The 11,449-nt window shown below is 46.7% G+C and overlaps 2 protein-coding genes across 3 annotated transcripts in view; one reads left to right on the top strand and one right to left on the bottom strand.

The window, feature by feature from the left end:
* LOC106821529 (TATA box-binding protein-like protein 1) overlaps nt 1-4,695 on the top strand; it is a 9,974-nt gene extending 5,279 nt beyond the window's left edge. For both annotated transcript variants that reach the window (XM_014826380.1, XM_014826378.1), the window contains 3 exons: nt 2,211-2,305; nt 2,625-2,904; nt 2,993-4,695. In XM_014826380.1, coding sequence (XP_014681866.1) covers nt 2,211-2,305; nt 2,625-2,899 — 370 coding nt within the window. In that variant the 3' untranslated portion in view covers nt 2,900-2,904; nt 2,993-4,695. The remainder of the gene's footprint in view (nt 1-2,210; nt 2,306-2,624; nt 2,905-2,992) is intronic.
* A 388-nt stretch (nt 4,696-5,083) lies between these two features.
* LOC106821513 (protein EFR3 homolog B-like) overlaps nt 5,084-11,449 on the bottom strand; it is a 10,794-nt gene continuing 4,428 nt past the window's right edge. Inside the window, exons 9-18 of the mRNA XM_014826361.1 lie at nt 11,244-11,422; nt 10,804-10,879; nt 9,833-9,994; nt 9,361-9,498; nt 8,506-8,582; nt 8,080-8,204; nt 7,632-7,723; nt 7,260-7,308; nt 6,858-6,967; nt 5,084-6,155 (exon numbers count right to left, since the gene is read on the bottom strand). Coding sequence (XP_014681847.1) covers nt 5,982-6,155; nt 6,858-6,967; nt 7,260-7,308; nt 7,632-7,723; nt 8,080-8,204; nt 8,506-8,582; nt 9,361-9,498; nt 9,833-9,994; nt 10,804-10,879; nt 11,244-11,422 — 1,182 coding nt within the window. The 3' untranslated portion in view covers nt 5,084-5,981. The remainder of the gene's footprint in view (nt 6,156-6,857; nt 6,968-7,259; nt 7,309-7,631; nt 7,724-8,079; nt 8,205-8,505; nt 8,583-9,360; nt 9,499-9,832; nt 9,995-10,803; nt 10,880-11,243; nt 11,423-11,449) is intronic.

Here is an 11,449-nt window from a genome sequence, read left to right as displayed (position 1 = left end):
GTTTTCCGTGTTGTGACGGGTGCCTGCGTCGGGTGCAAGAATTTCCCACTTTTTTAATGTTTTTTAACGTGGAATGTGAAAAAAATCAAACTGTGAAAACAGAAATAGCCCATGCAACGTGTCATGATCTGTCCAGAATGTTCGCGACCAAGTTTGGAGAGGATCCGTTGAGCGTCGCGGAACGTCATACGACGGACACACACAACAGACAGAAATTCCCTAATTTAATCAGTAAGATAAGTTGAAGATACAAGAGCTTAAAAGAAGTTTTATACTGACTCATGAGCCTTGCAACAAAGTATTTCATCACACACGATCAGCGAACTAATGATGACCCTGATGACAGCTGTTGCTTGTGCTGTGCTGCACATGCTTGAGTAAATTTTGAAACAAAAACATGCAGTTTAGCTTAGATTGCGTCGAGAACTTGCTTCATACAATTTGCAAGACTTGTTTGTACTCCAAACGTAACTGCTTCTGTGACATTTTTATGTGCAAGCTTAAGAAATGGGTTAGTTAGTTACCGTACAGGACATGTATGGAGTCTTTTCATTTTGGGGCAATGCCATTTTCATCCACGCGAATGCCGTCGTGCACTCACAGACACACGTATACTAGCATCTTTGTTGATGGAACCGTGTTGATCCATCAGGTAAGAGCTATTTATTAACAAACTTCTAATGGCAAAATTGGGAAACAACGCCCCAGTGTGATAGCACCCCATCAACGCGTAAGCGAGCGCCTAACGAAGTTCCTCGCTCGTGTCGGATCACTGCTAAGGCACCGCTAATGGACACCATAACCTATGCGTATTGAAGAATGAGAATGGTTTTTTTTATTGAATAATTATTCGTAGGATGATCGTGACGAAGGTATTGAAGCAATACGTTGCTTATAGGGTAGCAAAAGTATAAGCACTTTTTAAAAAAACTGCGCATTCTTTCCGATTTCACGCGACGCGGAGCGACTCCGACGATCCGGCGCGGCGGTTCCTCTGCGCAGCTGCAGCGACTCGGCTACAAGGTGCGGCTCGCCGTAACTCATTACAGCGTCGTCAAACCCGGTGCTCGCACCCTGCCAGGATGCCGTTCGCCGATCCCGCATCGCCTCAGTTCTCACAAGCGAGCACGAGCCAACGCCAGGTGAGGGCAACCTCTGCGCACGCACACGGCATGCAGGCATGCAACGCAAGCACGCACGCACGCAGGCACGCAGGCAGGCAGGCACGCGAGGCACGCTAAGCAAGCACGCAGCACGCACGCGCACCGGACACGCACGACACCCCAACAGGACCAACGTCCATGCACGCACGCCAGGCCATCGCTACGACAGCACGCAATCGCTGCCCAAGACATCAAAGGCTACGACCCAAGGCAGGCACAACGCGCACGCGGCCACCAGCGTAGGCCCATCAGCCGCTATCGATCAGACGCCACATCAGTCAGCGTAGTTCAGCAGGCGCGAACAACACGCGCTAGCCGATATAGCACACGCACCTGCTCCAACTGCGACAACATGTGCACCAATCAAGCACGAAAGTCGCCTACACGCCATGCACACGCACGCTGCACACAGGCACACAACAGCGTAGGATGCACACGCACGCAGGCACGCGCCACGGCACACGCCGGACGCGTAGGCATCGGCACACGCACGCGGGCACGCGCCTACGCGGCAAGCAGCGAGCATCCGACGCACAAGCTATTGAAGCACGACGTTAGGCATGCACACGGCACACGCAGGCCACTGCGTCGGCGAGATGCACACCACGCATCGCACGAACAGGCACGCTGCAAGGGCAGGCGCACGCAGGCATGGCGAGAATCACCCAAAGCCGCAGACACGCACCCCTAACGCAGATCATGAACACGCCTGCCACACCGTGCACGCATACATGCACGCACGCAGGCACGCACACGCACGCAGGCACGCACGCGTGCACAAACACGATTATTCCCAACGAATTAACAGGCTGTTCGTTAGCCGGATCTTTACATCTTTACTGCAATTGATATTGGCTACACATTTTCTTCAGATGCCCAACTAAGTTGTGATTGGTGTTAATTAATTCTCTGTCCCAGCCGATATTATCACGGCGTGCTTTCCTTGTTCTGCATTCTTACGCTTTGATAGCAATTTGATAATTTTGATATTGCGATTTTTTTATTTTGATAATATTTGAAGTTAATGTTTAGCTTTTCGTGTTGCAGCTATGAACCGGAGCTCCATCCTGGTGTCACGTACAAGATCAAGGAAATCAAGGCTGTACTGAAAATCTTCTCTACAGGCAGTATTACTGTGACAGGTAAGTTAAACCCCAAGTGCCTAAAATCGAACTCGCCATTCTACCTCAGACAGTCAGTTCCTGCATGGTGCCGAGGGTCAGAAACAGTTTGGTCGCAACATTAGTCGTAGTTGTATGTTTTTTTTGTGTGGGCCATAACAAAACCACTAGTTTACCTTACCTGTTATTTATCCTACCTTCAGTGATTCGGAATTTTTAGTGCTCTGGCGTCGGCCTGGTCCCATAGGTGCTCTATTACTAGGGTCTAGCCTGTACTCATTTATATTTTCAAAAGCATACCGATTGTTACTGAAATCTATCGTCTGCTCCTCTACTGCAGCTCCCTCTGTCAGCAATGTGGAGATGGCCATTCATCAGATTTTTCCCCTGGTGGTCGAACACCAAATGGAGAAGTTGAAAGTGAAAGACAAGTTTGAGCTAAACGTACACAAACACAACATCGTGGCGGGCAGAAAGCGCAAACACCGCGGGGGCGCGCTCCCGCGACAGCTGAAGAAATCGAGGACAAACGAAGGAACGTCGCTGTCGGAGTGTGACACCGACTCTGACTGCGACTCCGGCGATAGTTTTGACTCCAACGAAAGCGCTGACTAGCAGCAGCGCCGTGCCCCTGAGCCTGAGCCTGAGCCTGAGCCTGAGCCTGAGCCTGAGCCTGAGCCTGAGCCTGAGCCTGAGCCTGAGCCTGAGCCGTGCCCCTGAGCCTGACAATTGTGAACAAGTCGTACTTGTAAGTGGGCAAACATTGGTGACGAATGTTTGGCGTCTTGCTGTTAGAGTCACGCATGCATGCAGGTGGATCGCTTCGTTGGTCTTGGCGTGCACCGACCGTGCACCATCCGCGTTCGCCGAAGCTTCTCGAACATGGATGACATAGACTGGCATCGATTCGATCTCTCTCGTCCATTATCCTTGTGCACGGACCTGTGAACGGATTTTCTCGCCACTCTCAGTGTGGGTTCACACTTGCAACCCGCCACCATTTATGTTGCCTCGGCAGAGTCCGTGGCAAAAGCAGGTGGAGTGCCCACGTGTAGGGAAGCATGTAGAGATTTTGTGGACCGGGGTATGTTTAGATGTCCTGTGCGCAGTATAGCGCGTGCAGATTGTGTGGACCTAGTTATAGGTTGGCGTTTCAAGCACAGAAAAGCATGTACAGAGGTAGATTCGAGCAAGGAAACGGTGCACGCAACTGCATTTGCTATTGCTGCATTTCATATTTTCCTGAGTGGCTTGCTGAAATAAGCGCTCGAAATAATGGGGGGGGGAGGGGGAGTTGAGATGTGCGTTGTACTCTGCAGGTTTTGCACTCTGTAATACGATGCTGCCATCTAGCAGAGCAATTCAGAAATGTTTGAGAAAAGTTTAACTGTTATGACAAAAATTTGTTTGCCAGAACATTTTCACGTGTTAATCTGTAAGAGTGTAAAAGTGCAAGTGTGTGCGTGTGCATGCATGTGTGCATACATACAGGGCGTGCGTGTGTTTACGCATGCATGTTTGAATCTCCTCCATTTTAAAGAGTTCTTTAGCATGCGTCTCATCACATTTTCTATCATTTATACACTGTAAATTTGCACGGACAGTTTTTAAGAAGTTTGTACGAATGAATACTTGTCACGATATATCTAGCTTCATTCACATAACACGTCGTCATCAAACACATTACGTAGTTCTCTGTATATGCCATGTAGTTCTTGTAATTTTCTCATAGAAACTATTATATGTTGAGCTGTTTTCATGATCACATATCGATGTAATCGCCCCTTCTCTTCACGACGAGTGGATCTGAAGTAAATGTAGCCAGCCGAAGATTCACAATTACTCAGCAACACATTGCAGCATCTAGGAAGCGAGATGACTGCAGTGAGTTTAGATTTATCGTCGTGGATGGCACCCACTTGCACCGCGACACGAGATGTAAAATTAACGTTTAATGCCAAAGGACACTTGCGCGACTATAGTACCAGTGGCTGGATCCAACTGCTTGCTCTAGTTCAGCTGCGGTGTGTGATAACGAGCGTCGGTTCAGGCCAGGAGCATTGGAGCAATTGATCAGCAGAGTGCAATCGGTGATCACCACTACTTACGGCAACGTTGCCCCCACGGTGAGGAAATTTATCACTATTCCCCTATCAGCTCTATACCCATCCCGTACCACCTATGCACGGATAGCTCTAAAAGTTTTGTGCAGCGTCGTGTAGATGGCAGGCACCAGTGCTATAACCCGGAGAGAGAGATGCCAGCCAAACAATGCGATGTAAAACCCAAGGAATGCGAGTTGGTGCGAGAAGGCGACAAATGTTTATAGTGGTGCGAAGAGCAGTCAGGGCGATCATTCTCCGCGATTACCAAATGTCATTCCTGAGGAATAAAACTGTGTTTTATTCCAATGCAGCTGTTTGGATTTTACCTGTTTTTTTTCTCACAAATAATGAAATTATTAACCTAGCTTACACAGGATTACGGATTCGATTCTTCCAACCTGCGATGGGTTTCACTTTGCAATCAAGGCTCAAATTTACCTGCATACAAGGGGTCGGTGAAACTTCTTAATAACCAATAAGTTGATAAAGTGCGATGAGGTCATGATCAATTACTTCATAAAACTCTCGATAGAAGTGTAAATGTGTCTAGAGTCAAAATTTCACCATCTGGACTGTTGTAATATAATTGCCATTGTAGGAATTTTCTAGAAGCGCTCCTACATTTGTACACTATCACAAGTATTCTTCGATACCTCGTCACTCACCTGACTAAAAAATTATTCAACAAAAAACATTATTTCTTCAATAACCAGGTTTATAAGCATGATGTTGTTCAGGTTGAATAGTTACCCAATAAACAATCTGCTATCCTATGTAATAATACTGATGACAAGTTCAGATTTGAGATAAATATTCTGACACGAAACTAAAACGGCTGTCCGCTGGTTCAAACACTTACAGTGCAATACCTTAAACACTGATGCTTCGATAACATTGACATACATGATGACGAACACAGCTGAGGCAACCTAGTCCTCCCATGATAAAACGTTGAAATGCCTAACGTATAACCTGCACTATAACATCACAGATATTATGAAATAGAATCGGAAATCGCGTGGGAGCATTAATATAATGTTAATATAATGTACACACTACGTTAAAAGCTCTGATCAAATATTAACATTAAAACACTTATATAAACACATTTATTAACTATAACAAGGTGGAGGTCCTCTTCTAATGCTTTCTCTGTCCACCAGCAACAACTTAACTTTAAATATATAACCTTTAAGCAAACTACTTTATTTCCACTCGACTAGCCACAAGGCATAGCTGCCTGCATAGCTGCATGCACACCTGCTCAAACACATCCCTTATCTTGTTATCATAACGTTAACATATAGAAGTATAACCTTGCTTAAGCTACTATACATGTATACACGTTCTACATGTTCATAGTGTAACCACTTCGAATAGGCTGGAAACACGATCATAGAACTACTTTAACACGTTAATATACGCCTATACAATTTCCTAACGGCAATATGGCCGACAACAAGAGACTGATCATAGCTAAACCTGCCCGATCGCACCTCCATCGCAGACCTGCTGCTGAACGCCTGCTGCTGCTGCACGCGCCACACGAGCCTCGTGACCGCCTCTACAGACGCGCATGCGACAGGGACACGCTAGTAGACAAACAGCTCCGGATAGGTCATCTCGTAGACGGGCTGCTGGTCAGTGGTCACGCTCTCGATGAGGTCCAGACTGTCCTGGCTGCTGCGGTCAATCGCCTGAGATTCGATCGGCGCCAGCTGGATCTTACTGAGGATCTCACCCAGACGGTCGTGGATCTGCTGTGTCTGCAACACAGTGGTATTGTTAATTATAGTAATGTAGTGTTAATTATAAAGTTAATGAGTAATTAAGTGGATGTCAGCAAATCACGAAGACCCGTCGCGTCGGATCCGGCGATCGGTGCGTGATCGCCGTTAAGAACGAAGAAAAAATAATTAGAAGGTTTGTTTCGGAAATGATCTAACCCAGGGTAAGTCCATAGCTAGGCATATATTATTTCAGGTGTGAGTTTGGTATGGTAGTGTACATGTAGCTGGCTCACCAGTACAGAAATAATTACCATGTGTGAGTTTGGTATGGTAGTTTGCACGTAGCTGGCTAACCAGTACAGAAATAATTACCATGTGTGAGTTTTGTATGGTAGTGTGCACGTAGCTGGCTAACCAGTATGGAAACAAAGCGCGAATTAGTTTGCTATGGTAATGTACATGTAGTTAGCTAACAAGTGCACACACAAAGCACGTGAGTTTGGTATTGCAGCGTGCATGTAGCTATAACCAGTACAGAAACAATCTATCTCGGTCGGAATTATTTCAGCAGGTGGGTGCATGGTATATGTAGTCTTAGAACCGACAGACGAGTTAGAATTGGCAGAAAAACATGTAACGGTCACGCGTCTAAAACTCTGAGGCCGCGACGGGGTGTTCGATGGGGTTTCGACGCCGCGTTCTCATGAGCCGGATATGAAGGATGTTGCGTTATATTACCTTTGCCTCTGACCTGGCGACGATGTCCTCAAAGGGTGCTGTTCGGAACGTCTCGACGATCCTCCGCTGTCGCTCCTCCTCCAAGGCCTTTGCCTTCTCTGGTGACTCAACTGCAAGGTGCAAAGACGACAAATTTCACAGCCATCATATTTATTTATTTATTTATTTAATTAGGTAATTATCCATATATACATACTGTTACAATAAATTTTAAATTCATGAAACGTACAGTAGTAGAAAGAGAGAAAAAGGATTTCATTGATTCCAATTGTTTTGCATCAACATTTTGTTTAGGAATTAAGTACATCCAATTTCAAACAATAGGTATGCGATGATTCATATTGGGGCACGTATATATATATATATATATGTATATGTGTGCATATATGTCAGTGTACTTACACATTATCATTTTCAGTGACTCAAACGTGATATCTTCTTCTGGATTTTTCTGAAAAAAAGGAAGTTGAAGAATTCAATTATAACATAATTTTTTCCATATCATTGGTGAACATCTCTTCTGGAACACATTTACTAGCCATGATTTCATGAATTTCAAACGAGGCTATATGTACTCCTGTCAATGCATACCAAACAACATGAAAGCAATTAATAAAAAAAACCAATTGGGCAACGTTTTACAATGATGTCTCTGTTTGATTTTCGATGCTCACTAACATATGTTCACAAACTGTGAGGCAAAAATCAACAACCAACAAATGGTTGTACAAGTAAGGTCGACAATTGGTTTTGAAATCATTCTCAGTAACCTACCCGAATGATTCCAGGAGAAGAGTGGGCGCTGTCGGCATCAGTCAGGCTTATGGACTTGATGTCACTCATGCTGCGAGCCTTATTAAGGCTATCTAAATATCAACATCACAACGCTAGTGTGTAAGCATTACAAGAATTACAAGAACACCATTACACTTCATGCTGGCCAACAATGATACCTGCCTACTCATTGGGGATAGTCACTTTGACCTCATCTCTCTCAACTAGTGGCAAATACTGAGAGTTTAAAGTGCAACAATTCAGGGCAAGGTACATTGACGTATCCTATATAATCAAGCATATAATAATCTACTAATCAAGCATCAGTCGTTGCGGGAGACTAAGTGAAGCACGACTAGACCGGACGACATTGCATCTACATTGTTTGCCTCAGTGTATTAACGGCAATAAGACCAGAATGAGCTATGAAGGGCGTGCATGCACATACCGACAGCGTTCTGGGTGTACGGGATGGACAAGCGCGTAGTGTCGTGTCCATGCTGCTTCAAGGCTGCCACCATCACGCTCTGCTTGAACAGTAGATCTTCCTTCACATCCAGTGGATTCGGCACACTGCAGGGTACGCGACATGGCGTAAACATCACAGCATGTTTAATTGACAGGCAGAGCTTACGACAGTGGTGGTGACTACAGATGTAGCAGTAACAGCAGTAATGACAGTGGCAGCAGTGGTAGTGGCTGGGTGGTAGTGGCGGCGGTGGTGGTGGTGGTGGTGGTGGTGGTGGTGGCAGCAGTGGCGGCGACAGTGGTGGTGGTGGCAATGGTGCTGGTGCTGGCGTGTCAGTGTGGGGGCGCAGGGTTGGGGTAATAGACACACACAGGCAGCCTTCACTGCGCTTCAGCGATGCCTTACCTAGCATCCGCATTTTCGTCGCCAAACACAAAGTCAGGTAGAAGGTAGGGAGCCGACTTCCTCCTGCTCTCAATAACCTAGAAAATATAGCGAGAGAAGATTGTTAGCTGTGTAACGAAGAGGTGACGTTACCAGTTGCAAAGTGGATTTGTTGTGGAGATGAAGAAGGGAAACTCCAAAGTCCAAGCAGTTGTGTTTAGCAAATAGTATTATTGTTTTTCTCAAAAGCCGCACCCCCGTGCGTGCGCACAGAGGCACGCATCTGCGTGACCCGCACACTCTCGTCCGTTTTTCCTTTCTCCCAACTAAGAACCCCTCCATTTATACGTATCTAGCTAACAGGGAAATCAATCTTACGTGTGGGTAACCACACTTGCTGTGCACATGCATAACAACTCATTCTAATGCATAACATCTGCAGACCACACTTTGCAGCTGCTAGAGGGTAGAGCAAAGGTGTGTGGGCGTATAATGGTTGAATAGCAAGATGCAAGTGTGCAGCAGACAAAGCCTAGAGTGGGACTGGGACTGGGCTGGGTACAGAAACACTGGGATGTCAGTGTAAGCAGTAGCACCTAGCTGGCAGGGTGTACATGATAGGGCGTGTGAGCCCGGGGCCCACTGTCAGAAACAAAATAAGACTTAACATTAACTTTCTTATCTCAGAGAAACATCGTAAAGTTACGAGAATGAAAAATCACACCTAACATCCTCGTAATTAACGTATTGCACGTAATTCAAATACAGATACATGCGCTGAAGGATACGGTAGATATCACGATACAATGTATGACGTAACGCGGACGATCGATCGTCGGGAACCCTGAACCCGCGCCCGCCAACAACCGTTCTCACCTCCTCGACGTATGTGATCGGCGCCGACAGACCGATGAGCTTGGTGATGAGACTCAGGTAGCTGGCAATGATGCCGTGTAGCACCGCGCCCGTGTTCTGCATGCTAACGACCCACGAGTGGCTCTCCTGCGCCAGCTCCTGCAACACAACACGCAGACGACGTCAGCGGTCGTCGTGACGACGTGGCCCTCACACGAGATCACCATCACAACCACGAGATCACACGGGGTGTGCACATGCTACCTGCAGGCTGAAGGCGAGTAGGTGAGCGCCATCTGGTGGAGACTAGAGGCGAGGAGGAGAGCGCCACCTTGTGGAGGCAGGAGGCGAGGAGGTGAGCGCCACCTGCTGTGCACGCGCTACCTGGATACTGAAGGTAAGCGCCACCTGGTGGAGACTAAAGGAGAGGTGAGCGCCACCTGGTGGAGACTAAAGGCGAGGAGGTGAGCGCCACCTGGTGTGCGCGTGCTACCTGCAGGCTGAAGGCGATCCTCAGGAACTCGATGAGCAGCTCGTCGTGTTGGAACTCTACGGCGAGCAGCGCGAGCGTCTGATAGATGGCGCTGAAGTTGTCCAGCTCGTTGTTCGACTTCAGCAAGCTGTCGTAGCAACAGTAGAGGAACTCTCCGCCGTGCTAGAGAAGAATAGTAGAGGAACAATAGAAGAACAGTAGAAGAACAGTAGAGGAACAGTAGAAGAACAGTAGAAGAACAGTAGAGGAACAGTAGAAGAACAGTAGAGGAACTCTCTGCCATGGTGGAGAAGAATAGTAGAGGAACAGTAAAAGAACAGTAGAGGAACAGTAGAAGAACAGTAGAAGAACATAAGAGGAACAGTAGAGAAACAGTAGAAGAACATAAGAGGAACAGTAGAGGAACAGTAGAAGAACAGTAGAAGAACATAAGAGGAACCGTAGAGGAACAGTAGAAGAACAGTAGAGGAACTCTCTGCCATGGTGGAGAAGAACAGTAGAGGAACTCTCTGTCATACAGAAGAAGAACAGTAGAGGAACGCTGGAGAAGGGAGAGATGACAAGTGTGCGATCAGACGCGCACGGTGCCGAATATCCGTGTGCGGCCCACAAGGAAGTAACGTCGTGTTGTGTGAGTGCACAGGTGCGCCAGTTAAGATTTTTTATTTTTATTTATTTAATTAGGCAATTATCCATCATATACAATACATAGCATAATTTTAACCGGTCATACAATGGGTACATTCTCATAACACGATACAAACTTTTCTTATGCCTAATTTCAACCAAATTCTTTTAGCGAAAATCATACTCCTCTGCCTCTAATGTTTCTACCTTTTCCATCAGACATTTCTTTACACTATACTTAAAACTAGAATAAGCAGAATTTGTTCTAACTTGCTGTGGTAGAGAGTTCCAAGCTTCAATTGCAGTATAGGTAAAAGAAGTTTGATAGAGGGGGGCGCTCTCACCTTCTTCATGAACATGTAGTCCGGGCGGGAGCATTTATCACGACTCAGCCCAAAATCTTCAATGTCTTCAACGATGCTGTGGAAAAAATAAGGGCTTGTGTACCACGTATCATACCACCAGGAGGATGGAGGTTATGATGAAACAATGTCCTTACACAGATGCATCAAATATTAACAATGCGTTTGATTGTTCCTACGGTAAGATCAAATTCCTCACAGATCACACAACAATGTACAACCAATAGAACAGGAAATAAATGTGTAAGACATTGCTTATTTTAGTAATGTCTACGTGAGTAACACTAGACATTGCGAGCGTCTATTAATGCGTGCATGACTAGCGTGCGTGCGTGTGTGCCTGCAGGTGTGCAGGTGTGCACGAGTGTGCGTGTACGTGTGTGCGTGCGTGCGTGCGTGCGTGCGTGAGCGTACCGACATACCTGGGCGTGGCAAACTTGTCGTTGTTCTTGTGGCGGTCGATGAGAGCGTGAAGGATCTGCTGGGTGAGGCGGCGCGTCGCCGGGTCCTCGGTGAGAGCGATGCGCAGCAGCGGGTCCCAAAGTCCCGTCGCCGACGCGTACGCTGCCGTCGTGTTACTCACCGTGTACTTCTTACCGACCTGCCCACATATACACGCGCTGAGTAA

This window comes from Priapulus caudatus, unplaced genomic scaffold (assembly GCF_000485595.1).
Source record: "Priapulus caudatus unplaced genomic scaffold, Priapulus_caudatus-5.0.1 Scaffold76, whole genome shotgun sequence".
Classification (NCBI taxonomy): Eukaryota; Metazoa; Priapulida; class Priapulimorpha; order Priapulimorphida; family Priapulidae; genus Priapulus; species Priapulus caudatus.
This window is presented reverse-complemented; position numbering and strand designations above follow the sequence as displayed.